Source organism: Hippocampus bargibanti, linkage group LG13 (genome assembly GCF_051943395.1).
Source record: "Hippocampus bargibanti isolate YZ-2025 linkage group LG13, ASM5194339v1, whole genome shotgun sequence".
NCBI classification, from domain to species: domain Eukaryota; kingdom Metazoa; phylum Chordata; class Actinopteri; order Syngnathiformes; family Syngnathidae; genus Hippocampus; species Hippocampus bargibanti.
In genome coordinates this window covers 8,285,360-8,300,213 of record NC_142746.1, presented here as the reverse complement: position 1 = coordinate 8,300,213, position 14,854 = coordinate 8,285,360, and the positions used below count along the sequence as shown (strand labels likewise).

The 14,854-nt window shown below is 41.4% G+C and overlaps 1 protein-coding gene across 12 annotated transcripts in view; it reads left to right on the top strand.

The window, feature by feature from the left end:
• The first annotated feature begins 290 nt into the window (after positions 1-290).
• LOC148889213 (calcium/calmodulin-dependent protein kinase type II subunit gamma) overlaps positions 291-14,854 on the top strand; it is a 30,909-nt gene continuing 16,345 nt past the window's right edge. For 8 of the 12 annotated variants that reach the window (XM_089011650.1, XM_089011649.1, XM_089011653.1 and 5 more), the window contains exons 1-9: positions 291-494; positions 2,442-2,536; positions 9,857-9,916; positions 11,145-11,199; positions 11,685-11,750; positions 12,209-12,281; positions 13,549-13,651; positions 14,003-14,086; positions 14,168-14,262. In XM_089011650.1, coding sequence (XP_088867776.1) covers positions 430-494; positions 2,442-2,536; positions 9,857-9,916; positions 11,145-11,199; positions 11,685-11,750; positions 12,209-12,281; positions 13,549-13,651; positions 14,003-14,086; positions 14,168-14,262 — 696 coding nt within the window. In that variant the 5' untranslated portion in view covers positions 291-429. Of the gene's footprint in view, positions 495-2,441; positions 2,537-9,856; positions 9,917-11,144; positions 11,200-11,684; positions 11,751-12,208; positions 12,282-13,548; positions 13,652-14,002; positions 14,263-14,854 lie in introns of all 12 variants that reach the window. The other 4 variants (XM_089011642.1, XM_089011641.1, XM_089011644.1 and 1 more) reach the window with 1 other exon arrangement.

The window sequence follows — 14,854 nt, the reverse complement described above, 5'->3', positions numbered from 1 at the left end:
GCAATGTGCGCCTGTTTGTTAATGTGTGTGTGCGTATGTGCGTGACAGAGAGAAAGAGAGGGATAGAGAGAGAGACAGACAGAGAGAAAATATGTTTTATTTAATGTGTATTATTTTTGAGAATAATACAGTGGCGCCTTGAAATGCGGGTGACCTCGTTCTGCCACCCCCCTCCCCCAGCCAGGCCTGATGCAGTGAACCCTACCCACTTCCTCATACCGTAAGCAATTGAATTTGCAGTTGACGGCCGTGCTGTCTTTTGGTTTACTTCGGAGTGCCTCTTGTACTCATAGAAGATCTTGGGCTGCTTCAGCTCCAGGCCCCTCCCTGTGCGGTGCCCAAGCCTCTTCTGTGGTGTCTCGCAGCCTTCCCGCCTAGCAGCCTCCTGATAATTCCAGCTTGGTCGAACCCCCCCTTCTCCCCTCCAACATGGCTACGGTAGTCACCTCGACCCGCTTCACGGATGAATACCAGCTCTACGAGGAACTCGGGAAGTAAGACACCCCTTCCTTCTCCTCTCCCTTCCTGGCTCTCTTCTCCCCTTTTCTGCTCCGTGCTCCATCTTGTTCATCGCGCGCGCGTCTTGTTGACTGCTGCCTGCCTTTTAATCCCCAATCGCGGCGTTTAAAGGTGCATTGAGCCATATTTGGTTTTTCGAACAGACTCCAAACTTGGTTGTGAATCCCCTGCCCGCACCTCCCCAACCCGCTCCCATTACCGCCACCTCCCACGGGGTGCACTACCTGCATGGTGGCATCCTCTCTCCAACAAACAAACACACGCACGCACGCACGCACGCACGCACAACTGAGTGCAACAGCAGGGTCATGTAATGCCCAAACCTGCAGTCCTGCATCTAAAATGTACAACCGCACAACAGCAGCATGGCGTGTACTCTTTATGTGTATGCGTGTGTCATGACACAAAAAGGGCTGCAAAGCCGCTGCCTTAATCTCTCCCGCACCTCCATTTGCAGCTGCAGCCTGCATTTAAATGCAAGCACGCCATAAGCGGCTACCTGTTGTACAGCATTGGTGGACATTTTTCTCATGTTACCAGCCAGTGTGTTAATGCAGGCAGCGACTGAAACCAATAAGTCATTCAGTGAAGCCTAGTTCAATTCCACTATTGCAACCCAACCCCTTTCCTCTGGGGAAATAATATGAAGTCTCTTCTTCGGTGGTAGGGTCGAACTCTCCCCCGGCCTCCGTGCTTTCATTTCACTACAGGTGATTATCTTAACTGCTTACAAGTGGAAGACATTCACCACGAAATAGTATAGTTGATATTTTGCCAAAAATGAAGTCACATTTCTTCAAAGTGAATCATGCAAAATTAATTTATTGAAGACTCAATAATTTGTTGAATGGTCAAACAATCTTCCATGATTACCATATTTTGCGGTGTATAAGGTGCACCAAAAAGCCTTAATTTTCTTCAAAACATGACTCTGCGCCTAATACACAGGTGCGCCTTATATGTGAACAGGACTCGCAACTACTGTCAGCGCCCACCAACTCCATTTGCCTCTATAAGAAGTGCAGACGCTCCCCAACTTACGATCATCCGTGTTACGAACAACCATACATACAAACATTTTTGCGAGTAAATATAGCACTGAATCAACTTACGGACAAATTAACCTTACGAACGCCTGCTCAGAACGTATCTCGTTCGTAAGGTGGGGAGCGTCTGTAGTGCGTAACCGCAGCCTCTGCTGTAGCGCCTTAAAATGTGGTGCCATATATTTTGAAAACTTTTACATATTTATATATTATATATATGGAAAACTTGTTTCATTCATTGGGGGTGCGCCTAATACTCCGGTGCACCTTATACACCGGAAAATACGGTACAAATAAGAAACTCACAATGCTGTCTAGGAAACTAAAGGTCATGGACGATAAAGAATATATTCCTGTGAATGTAATAGTATCCTCTGCCTGCACATTACTTGTGTCCAAAATATGTATTTGAATGTAAGGAACCACTGCAAAAATGACGCTAGTTTTGTTGGTAAAAGGGCTTTCTGTTACTTATCGAACATTTTTTAAAATTATTTTACCTGGTACTCAAAGCAACTCACACTGTTTCCTCATTTACCTCAGGGGCGCTCTAACAAGGCCAGAGGATTGAACCCTCAACCTTTGTGTTGGGAGACAACCATTCGACCACTGAGCCATGCCACCCGTTTGTGGCATTTTGCATTGTGTGTTAACATTAAGATAGCGGCCACATCACCTCTACTTCTTGTTCTATGTTGGCATTTATTTCCTCTTTGCCATTCACGGCCAATCTTATGCGATGCAAAAAGGCAAAGAAAAAGCGAATGCCACCTCCCACAAGAGTCTGTTTTGGGTGTGAGTGATTTCCCTCGTGTTTTGTGTCAATCATGCTGTGCTTGTGATTTGACACATGCGTTGTTGATTTGTCGCCTCCAGGGGCGCCTTCTCGGTGGTGAGGCGCTGTGTGAAGAAGTCCACGGGCCAAGAGTATGCCGCCAAAATCATCAACACCAAAAAGCTGTCGGCCAGAGGTGAGTCGTTTCTCGATTTTCTTCTTGTGGAAATCCCTGGAAAGCAGACAAATGCTTTTCCACTCTGTTCACTTTCCTCAAGAGCTACGAGGCACTCGGCTCAGATACCAAGGCCGGCTTGACAAGGCAGGCCCCTATTCCCATTTCATGTGGACAAATGATGAACAATGGTCATTTGCGTCAAATAGTTATACACATTGACAATTTTATCCTTATTTTTTCTTGATTTTATATGTTTCTGTGACTCATCGAAATTATGTAGAAAATTTGTGTCACTTGAACTTTGCCTTGTAAATCGAGCCTTAACGTTGTGCATGAAGCGTGAGAATCATTGGGCTTTTTTTCCTCTTTTCTGTGTGTGTGTGTGTGTGTGTGTGTGTGCTGCTCAGTGCCTTTCTTGCGCCCACATTTGCATTATCGGCAGCTTGACATTTGATATCAATCTACTTCTTTTTGCCGGGAATGGCACTGTTAATTTAGGTTGCTGCTTACAGTGTTTAAACCTGGCTTGGAATTGAGGTTTCAAAACACACAAATGCATGCTGACCAGAGGTTAGCCATGTTATTTCACATTTGTGGATATTCAAATTTGAAATTATATATTATATAATTTTATATATATATATATATATATATATATATATATATATATATATATATATATATATATATATATATATATATATATATATATATATATATATATATATATATATATATATATATATATATATATATATGCTGGCTTCTCCATCACTTAGCTTAGTCTCAGCATGAAATGTGTAACATCGTCTCCAAGAGGATTCCAGGCTTCAATTTGTATTCCAACCATCTTCACTTTTGCCCACGTGTTCAAGTTTGTCATTCCACCGATTGTTGGCTTGTCACACCCCCGCAGCCGCCAAGCCAACAATCCTTAATGCCAAGCGACACGAGGAAACTTGTGAAACGGGAGGGAGGAAGCTAAGCACACTTGCTTATTATGCGACGCAATTGTTTCAATCTGACCACATTTTTTTCATTTGAGTCATTTTCTTCCCCTTTCAGTCGTGATTGTGAGAAACGAGACTTCTTGGAACATAAAGCGTTTGACTGAAAACAGTAGAGCGAGACCCGAAACTGAAAGAGTCTACATGAAAGTACTTGCGCTTGACCACCTTTTCTTGTGGCTATCCAATAATAATAATTATGTGTGCCTAGTTCGTTACAGCAACTGTCAGTCTGAACGTACCAATGTTTGGAGTCATTTCCTTCTTCCGCCCTTGAAAAATAATCAGACGGTTCTTGCTAATCCCTGCTAGCGCTTGTTAGAGCTAATTAGTGATACTTGTGCTAGAGACACTGCTAAACGCTGATAACCAACTCCAACCAATACAGTGTCAACGTCATGAAAACATTTATTGAATGTTATTTTTTGCCGATGTCATGTTGTTTAAGCAGAAGAAACAGTTTGTGATGACAAACGCGCCAAACAAGTCATAAAGCAAGTCACATAGGCCCGCGACTACTTCAAAATAAACGCTTGTGTACTATGTCACTGTCACACATATTAAAAAGTTTTTAGCAATAGTACAGTAAAATATGTATTGAAATAACTATAACCATGTGAAGGTTGCAAGGCTAGCTACAGCTTTTAATTCGGAGAGTTTGTTTAGATCAGCGTCAAGTTCAAATTTGTTGGAGGAACAACATTTCAGTCCATTTCAGAACTCTCTCAACAAGTCTTCTTTTCCTTTCGGCTTTTCCCTTCAAGGGGTCGCCACAGCAAATCAGTGTCCTCCATCTTGAGAGGTTTGATCCGCATGTTTGTTTTGGCCATGCTTTTACGTCGGATGCCCTTCCTGACACAACCCTCTGTATTTATCCGGGCTTGGGAGCGGCACAAGAAGACATATGTCCCTTTGTGGCTACAGAACAAGCAACTCGCTCAGTAAACACAAAATGGTAATCGGCACAGCAACATTCAACAAAGCAAAAACTGTGCTCACCATTTGATGACAATGCTTGTATATACTGTATATAACCTGTGTGTCCAATTTTGTGTGTTTATGTGACGTTTTGGGTTAGTTGTTTGTCGTCAATTTCCCCCCGTCTCCTTATGTAAAATATGAGCTTGGCTAAATCAAGATTGCAAAGCAATGATCTAGAGTCAATGCAGGCAGCCTCAAGTTACAACGAACGACACCGTTCGCTAGCTTCGATGGTATGGTATTGAGGATATCTGGTCAATTCAGAATCAGAATCAGAATCAGAATACCTTTATTCGTCCCGCAATGGGGAAATTTGCAGTCCACAGCAGCAATTGAAGAGGGATTCCAGGACATTATGAGGGATAAACAGCGTGAATATACTCAAAGTAAACCTCATTATTGCAACCGGGAGTCCCGGTATCCTGTCACTTAGCACAGCGCTCAATATATCGTGCCACGGAGCTAAAAACATGCCATTTTTTGCTGTGTTGACTGCTGCCAGGTACAGGTAGCACTCAAGCTAGGTTAGCATCCTCTATTGTCATGGAACTGCTTTCCGCCTATGCTGCCCACTTCAGCAACATTGACACATTGCACTTTGTCGGTAAATAACATATTAGGCGTCTCCCGTGACAAACGCTTCTTATTTAAGCACAAATACTCATAATTGTCGTCCCGTCCCTTCCGTCCTGCACGAACCAGGAAGTAGCCCAACAGATGAGCAAAGAAACCTAAATAAAAATGTGTGCGCATTATTTCCACTCGACGGAATTGGTTGGAGGCCTTTGAACAACACGTCCAATGGTGCCCTCAAACCTTTGCTGAGTTCTCTATGCACTTGTATGTTTCAATAAATCGATCCAAATATTGATTTAAGTCTCACTTCTATTATCTGCATTTACGTTGGAGTCCAAGGTTGATGTTTTCTCAGAGGGTGGCTGTTTGATCAGCCTAGTTCAAACACGCCTTCTTATTTACACTGTGGATCATCACCTGTCAGTCGTTCGCTTCATAAATGGCTTCTTTATATGACTTTATTTCCCCTTTCTGGGATTACTTTTGGGACTACCGGGATCATTTTAGTCATTTGGGGACTCTTGAGTGCTAAATGCTAATGACAGAACACTCTTCAGCCGCTGGTTGTGTGCGACTTGTTTCATTGTTAGCTTAGCATTAGGATTTACACTTCACAAGCTTCAACTGTGGGACCTGAAATTTTTTTCAGGCATTACAAGAAGCCAGCGACCAATTGTTTTGTTTTTTGACTCAGGGCAACGTTTTGAAACCGCCCTTATTCATGCTGAATTGGCTTGACTTGTTTTCACTGTTGGGCTCTCAATGCTAATGCTAAAAACAAAGATAACAACAAAACAAACTTCACCTGTCTAAGATCAAGAGATTTCTATTGACAACTGTCAAACTGGATCAATTCTCGATTCGATTCTGCTTTCTGTGGGCTCTAAAATGACGGCAAACAATAAAAACATTTTCTCGTAATTTATCGACTAGTCAAGAGCGCCCAATTGTTCCTCTTTCAAACTATCTTTGCCATGATAGTTGTCCAACTATCAAAAGAAATCAGCGTAACTCAGTGGTGCCATCTGTGGCCTCAAAATACAAAATGTATTTCTCATGACGCTTAAAGATGTTCAAGTTTATTTATGAGAATTGTGCCAAGTGGAAAAAACAATCAGAATGATGACTTCTGTGGTGGAGGTAAATATTGACATGCTGACTCAATGGTGCAGTTTAGATGTCATTAGTCTCCAGCATTGTGGCATCTCTTCATCTCGACTAGTCATAAGAATACAACCGGAAATATTTTTTTTCCCTATATATACCAGTGTCTGAAACTCATGACAAAAAGTTAGTGGACACCCGGGCAAACAACTCTGAAAAGTTGTCAGCGCGGCCATAAAGTTGCCTGTCCCATTTTTCACAACTTAAAACACAAAAAGACATCTAATAGCCAAACAAAACAAAACATTGTTTCAAAGTATAAAGGGTTTTGACTACTCTTTCTAAGTGATTTTCAAAACTCTCAAGTACACTTTTCAGTCAGGGTGTAGTCCGAAGTAGGCTTCTGATTGGCTGCCGGTGCCGAGTATGCAAATTGCCAAACGCAGCCAATCAGAAGCCTGTTTCGTGCTTCGGACGACACCCTGAATGAAAAGTATTTTACTGAATAAAACAAACGCTTGACTTGAAAAAAATCTTTTTTTTTTTTTTTCTTGAAGAAGTTGTCGGCCATCGAGACGTTTTGAAAGTTGTACGCCTGATGTAAAAGTTGTACGCCCCGGGCCACCGGGCAGACACTATTTCAAACACTGTATATACAATTACTGGCTTTGAGAGGTATTTTCAGCAGTATACTTTTCTCCTTTTCCTCAGTGAACCTTTTAGAAGCCTTGCGGCTGAAAAACACCCCACCGTATTATTCGCAACTCATCGCCCTCCTTTACTCACCTCATTTAACGCAATCTTTCGTCCCCGGTGGCGGCTTGGTTGCGGAAGGGAATCGTGTCACCTTCCTGTTACATTTCAACACTTTCTTTATGATGTGGCGGGTGACTTTAATGCCAGCTTTAATGGTTTATTTTATATTGTTACTCTTCTTTTAATCCTTCCCTCCATCTATCCATTTTCTAATCCACTGATCTTCACAATAGTGGCGGGCATGCTGGGGTCGATCCCAGCTGTTTTTGAGTTGTCAGGGTAAAGAGGGGAGACACCCTAAACTGGTCGCTAGCCAATCACAGGACATGCATAGACAAATGCATCTCTCCACTGTGAGGTGGATGTGCTAACCAGGTTAGTGTGCCACCCTTTTATTGTTATGAATAACAATAAATATATACAAAAGGTCATGTCTTTAATTTTCTAATGACAGCACCTTTTTATGAGTTTTTGAAATGTTTTTTTTTTTTTACTTAACTCATTCACTGCCATTCCCGAATTTATTCGGGAATTAGAAGCATGACGTCCCCGAATTGAAAAGGTTTCTTCAGCCGTCATCTGTAGTTTTTTGAAGGTGTCTGACGTTTCGCTTCCCATCCAAGAAGCTTCGTCAGCGTTTTTGCTGATGCAGCTTCTCTTTCGTTAAAATGAGTAGTTTAATTGCATTCAAGCAACAAAACAAACAAATGCTTAAAACATTTGAAACATTTCAACTAAAATACTAAAGTGTTTGTTTTTCTTGTTGTTTTTTTTTTACTGTTTATTTCATGCATTGAAATGCATCGCAGAGTCCCATTAAAACTCCTTCCCCGCATTTGCGCAAGCAAATTGCCTTATACGGGGGTGGGCGTACGACTCATTTTTCAAACATGCCAAATATCAGAATTCGAATATCCATCCATCCCACCCACAGATTATAGAAGGAAAACAAGGATTGGGAGGAGGAGGAAGAGGAGGCTTGATGGATAAATGAATGCCATGATCTCGTCCCAGTATCACTCTTGTTGGGCTTAGTGCCTCATGTGTGTGCGCGCGTGTGTTTTGAGCTGTCTGTACCCAACGCTGGGAATCAACCACATCATATAGCTGTAAAAGGATGTGCATCATGATCGCGATTGCAAAGTCGCTGTTGATTCCCCAATTATTGTCTTAGTCTTAGGTAGATCGCTCCAAAGTTTCCCTCCCGAACGCATCTTTCTGCCATTCAAGTGTCGGCCAGCTGTTCTCTGCCAAATCCTCTTGTCATCCCATAAAGCCGTCATCCCATAAAACTCACGGTGAGCCATCGTTGTGAAAAAAGAAAAAAAAATACCCATCAAAAATAGCCTTCACTTTACCGACGGATTCCGGCACGTTTCTAAGAAGACAAGCGGTCAAAATGGCCCAATTATAGTGCAGGCGGGAAGGTTGTGCTATGTCAGCTTTGATCGCTCTGCCCCGAACACGATGGTCAGATGAGAAATATGTGGCGACGGTGGCCCCCATAGAACGTGAGCCAGAGGGCACGCGAAGGGACAAAATGGCTTTGGATCATGCTGAAATGTGATGTCTCGTCGATATGTTTTATGAAGGTCGTATGACATTTTTTTTCCACTGTAGGCATCCAGGCATTTCCGTAGAAAGACTTAATCTTTCCGTAGTCGCTCTGTATTTTGCTGTGGAGGGAGGAAATTTCCAGTCTCTTGGAACATTTGACCCAACATCAAATAATAATAATAATACATTGAATTTCTAAGCAATTGCCTCCGATGGCTCCTCTGTGTGACTTCCACCCTTGATTTGTTTATTGCAGGGGGGGGGGCAATGTCCATTAGGTTCTAATTGATGTCAAATAATTTGAAAAAAACAACAACAACAACATGGAGATGTGATCATCCATGGGAGTGGCCCAGCTGTTCCGGCAGCTGGTGGCCATTGGGCATCTAGTCTGGCAATTTAACTCTTTGCACATTTTGTTTTGCTGAATAAACTCAAGTCATTCAATATTCTTCACAAAAATGTACCATAATTATTCAGCAAAAAGATTACGGAAATTATGCAAAATCTCCTTCCCCAGATAAAAAGCCCATGTGCATACTCCATATTTTCCACTTTATTTTTGGCTTATTACAGATTTTATTTTTGGAATTCAAAAGGTCTGCCAGTGCAGCCTAAAGAGCTTTGGAAATGCTTGCCTAATACGTATAGATTGTTTTTTAATCCAACACATTTTTCCTAATTTCATCTGACATTTCATTTGCATTCCAAACAAAATTGTTCATTTATTTCGCAAAAAAAAAATGCCAACATACCTCCCCCAAATTTCTTACAGTTGTATTCTAAAATGAATTCAATGCAACATTTGACAACAGTACATACCTACTTCATTCTGCTATTAGGCGGGAATTCAAGAGACCCCCTTCCCTTGAATACCATTTATAGGCTCCGTATGTGCCCAATACATGCCTCTGCTCACACGCGCAAACACGCTGGGTCATCCTCTACACACCATTAGAATCATGAACAGACAATGATTAGATTAAAGCCAAACCCACAAGACTAATTTCACTAAGTGCAAAAAGGCATTTGCTCGAGTGTGTGCAAACACAATCAGCCGTCTGTCCCACAACATGTGCAAGCTCAACAAAAGTCAGAAAAGCTTCTGGCCTTTTAGCTTCTCTGCCTCGCTAAGTGGTATTTATTTATTTTTTGGTGCATCTTGGGGGCTGCGAAACGAACTATTAGGGCGTTGTAAGTGTAAATGAAAATTGATGGGAGAAGTTGATGGGTCAGGGTAATTCATTCTCGAAATATCAGCTTGATTTTGTTGTTGTTTTCAAATAAGATTGCCTCACACCACCAAATATGCACTGAAGTAAACATACTCTCTCTCTTTATTTCTCTATACTTTTAGATCACCAGAAATTGGAGCGAGAGGCAAGAATCTGTCGTTTGCTCAAACATCCAAACATCGGTGAGTTATTGGGACACACGCATCGTGACAGGACAGCTGCTTAAAGGTTCCAATCAAAATATGGCAGCCTGTCTGTCATCCTGCCAAATAACATCCAGATCCCAATGGTGCTTTTTAAAATCCTCGCACAAAGTGAAATTTCACAACGGGAAATTCAGACACTGAGCTGAAAAGAGAGGAAGGGCAGGGGGGGGGGGGGGGGGGGGGGGGCAGAGCCCCTCTAGGTCCACTTTCGAACTGTCACAGAACTCAAGGCAAAAAAAATAAAAAACAGGGTCAGATCTCAGAATATTTGCTCGAATTGATACGGAAGGACTTCTTCCATCGATTGCAAACATTTATGCTTTCCTCTTCAGAACTATTTGAATCATATTCATAACTGGATGAGTAACAAGAAAACCGAATCGGAACTCTGTGTTAGATTATGAATCTTTTCAGATTAAATCTTGTTCTTCTTCCTGGTTCAGTTTTTCATTTGTGTCGTCAAAATATTCAATCAGCAGGAAGTAAGGTGATATACAAAAAGAATATTTATTATTCAGTCAGAGCGCCGAGCAAGAGAGAGAGAAAGGGACCAGTGAAGAAGGGGACCAGTGTGTGTGTGTGTGTGTGTGTGTATATATATATATATATATATATATATATATATATATATATATATATATATATATATATATATATATATATATATACACATACATACAGTAAAGTCTCGTTATATCGATAGTACTGCTTATTACGATACTATTTCTATGAACGCAAGGAGAAAATTACATGCGCGCAGGATCGGATGTATCGATAGTCCCGGTTATATCTATATTTTTTCCGACTCCCGAGAATATCGATATGAGACTTTACTGTATATATATATATATATATATATATATATATAAAAACAACGTAGACTAAACTTAGACACATAAATGAGTTGTTTATAATAAACATTGAATGTTTTAGAATGTGCATATATAAATAGTCCTATCACTCTGAAGCCATTGTTTTCATTCTGGAGCAAGGCAGTGTGTGACCAATAAGTCATTTTTATTGGTGTTTTGCATTTGACTAAAAATATCAGCCTGCGTGTTTTGGGTATTTTAGATGCTATAAAATGTTTTTTTGATGTCAGTTAGGAAACAAAAAAATGGTGTCGGTTGTACTTTAAGGTAGTGATTGATATACTGGAGTGGCTTTTATGACATTTTTTCCATCTTCTGTTTATCTGCGGCAGTGCGACTTCATGACAGCATTTCAGAGGAAGGCTTCCATTACCTCGTTTTTGACCTGTAAGTACATATGTTTGCTGGATGAAATCAAATGCAACTGAGACTGTTTCGTTGCTTATAGGGGCGATACAACATTGCTTTCGAGAGTCCATGTTAGCCAATTTTCATCAGGGTAGGATGAAGGGAACCAATTCAGGAAGAAGACAAGGCAAGAGTCGAACAATATTTTGGTGGGGAAAATTTGAAGAATTGAATTTGACATATGAGTTATTTTAATTGATAAAAAAATGTACACATATTTGAAAAAATGTTTCCTAGCATTGTATCCATGTGACACTTTAGGTCCTGTATTTCTGTATTTTTTATAGCTTGTATTGAATTTCATACATTTTGGAAGGGAGTGGAAAACTTGTAGGCAGGGATTTTTTTTTTTAATTCATTCACAAAATGTTTAAAAATTGTTTTGTGTGTGTGCGCTCTGTTCCAGCTTCATCTTTGTCAAAGCACTATATAAATCAATATGTATTGTATTGTATTGTGTGTAGGGTGACTGGTGGGGAGCTGTTTGAGGACATTGTCGCCAGAGAGTATTACAGCGAGGCAGACGCCAGGTGCGTTCCCATTGATGTCTTCGCCCTATTTATGAACCCTTTTCTTGTTTTTGGTTGTTGCACCGTTGTGAGCATGCGGTTCTCTAAATGCCATTTTATGAATAAGTTATGAAGAGCTGGGATTGTAGTTTGTTGACGAGCATATGAACCACCCGCTTGGAACACGCACGGACGCATGCGCATTCACGCAATAAATCAGAATCAGAAAACCTTTATTCTTAGCATATTCTTCACAGCTGAAACATACAAACCTGCTCTATAAATTGAAGTTATACAGTTTCTAAAAAAAAAAATCAGAATTTCTAAATCATGTAGTTGTATCATTTAGATGAAATTTTCATTTAGAATAAAAGTGACGGAAAACAAAACAAAAATTGCTTTTCTAAACAGTGTAGCATCTACTTTTTTCATATGGACTCTCCACCCAAGTATGACATGCATACTATATGTGTGCGCAGCCACTGCATCAATCAGATCCTCGAGAGTGTGAGCCACATCCACCAGCATGACATCGTACACCGGGACCTGAAGGTGAGCCACGATCGCGTTATTCCTTTCCTCTCCTCATCATCCCTCCTCTCCTGTTTTGTCTGCATCCTCTCCTTCGACTCGCCTCGCTCTCTTCTGGTAGCAGCATGCCGACAATGGGACGGATTCTATTTCTGGCGTGGGATGACGTGATGTCGGGTGACGATTTCAACTACCCGCCTCCCGTCAAAGCTAAATTAGTCACCCCCGACCTCATCTATGTACTAATTCTGACCTCATCTATGTACTAATAGCATAGTCAAGGGTGGCAGACAATAATCAATCCCACATGAATCTTCACAAAACTGCCAAAACCCAAGACCCTAAGCAGTCACGTAACAGAGAAAGTGGTAAATTGAGACAATTTTCACTCTTTGCTCTACGCAGACGAATATACATTGTAGCAAAAGATGAAAAGGTTTCTTCAGCCGTCATCTGTACTTCCTTGAAGGTGTCGGACGTTTCGCTTCTTATCCAAGAGGCTTCTTCAGTGAACTAAAGTCTAGCTGGTAGTTTCGGCCCTATATATATCCCTACTGTCCAGACGTGGCGGTGCCGGACTCTGCTATGATTGGTCCCTGCTCTCAGGTTGGGGGAGCAGGGCACTACTCCCTGCGGCTCCACTGATTACTTCTATTGTCCTGACTGACGACTCGCCTGATTGCCCCATTTGCCCTGGTATCACCTCATCAGCAGGACTAGGCCTATGTTGCCAAAGCAGTCTGTTGTACGAACGATCCAAATTGAACCTCACACCACCATGGCGGTTAAGAGCTTACACAGACGTATTGTAGCAAAAGGTGATTTCTTCCTTTCCTCACAAGCATTAAAATACTGTATTTGCATTGTAGCCTCCTTTTTTATATTACAATGCGATTTACTTGCTTTACGGTGCCCCCTATGGATTGTAGTGTGAAATACAAGCTATGGTTTCACCAACATATCATCTAAACCTGTGTTCTGGTATTGACAAGAGCCTGCTTGCTTGATTATTAAATAAAAAACAACAATATATAGATATAGATATAGGGATAGAGAGAGATAATCAGCAAACATGCCATCTGGGCTGGGTTGCCATAGTAAACCAGCGGTGAGGTCACGAAGCTGTCCGCTATTGCAGTAGTGACTCATTATGTCACCTCCTATTCATTCATTTCTCTGCTCCATGCGGCATGGAAACATGCTGTAGTCAACATGTTAGAAATGCATCCGACTGAATGTATACTGACGTGTGTGTGTGTGCGTGTGCATGTGTTTGCGTCTGCTCCAGCCAGAGAATCTTCTCCTAGCCAGTAAGATGAAGGGAGCAGCAGTCAAGCTCGCTGACTTTGGTCTGGCCATTGAAGTGCAGGGGGACCAGCAAGCCTGGTTCGGTAGGTCACAGTTTGGTCCATTTCATTTTTTTTAAGCTGCCCTGATAAAATTATTATTCAAAGTGGGATGCACTGTTGGTGAAAACAAAATAACTTGTGGATGAGGTGTTATTTAAGTTGTCGTCAAAGCGGCTTCTTTTATCATTTCATCACAAAATTTGTTTGCACCTTCATACAAATCACTGTAATTTTCTATTCTGTGTATCTTTAAAATATGCTGCATTTCGATGTTGATATTGACCTGTGAAAGACAATGATTCATCACCTTACTGATATTAAACCCCCCCCCCTCCCCCTCCCCCAATTCCACTTTCACATAATGATATCATGATTTGGTTTGCGTGTGTCCAGGCTTTGCGGGAACTCCTGGATATTTATCACCAGAGGTTTTGAGGAAGGACCCGTATGGCAAGCCGGTGGATATCTGGGCATGCGGTTCGTATGTCGAGCCTTCATCATCCCGATATAACACGAACCCGGCCACTCATTTGCACATGGCATGTATGTGTACATCAGGTGTGATCCTGTACATCCTGCTGGTGGGCTACCCTCCCTTCTGGGACGAGGATCAGCACAAACTGTACCAGCAGATCAAGGCTGGAGCATACGACGTCAGTACATTATATCTGTTTCTGTTGTGAAAATATAGTGTTTCTTGAACTCATTCACTGCCAGACAATGTGCAAAAATGTGTCCTCTCCAGTGCCAGGGTTTTTGTCATTGTCACTCAAATTGCAGGACCCACAGAATATGGAATTTTACAACTACATAAACATTCAATACAGCGTAAGAAACCTTAGACTTTCTTCTTTCATCAGAAAAAAAGTGTTAATTCCCAAGTTATTTGAGTCTGCAGTTAAATGGGGGTGGGGGTGCAAAATACAATACAATATATACATATTCATTTATATAGAGGTTTAACAACAACTGAAACTGTAACAAAGCGCTAACATGGACAAATGTTGGCCCCTCGTGGAGATGAAATACATCGCCAGAGACTCTAACCACCCTTTACAACATAAACTAGGAGTTATCAGAACCCTCCAGCATAGGGCTAAACTAATACCAACTAGCACTGAAGGTAGAGAAAAGGAGTCAAAACATATCAGGAGAGCACTCACTAACTGTGGGTACCCTCAGTGGTCATTCAACAAATGTCAGAAAGAAAGAATAGCGAACGAAACCAATAATTCTCAAGATTCT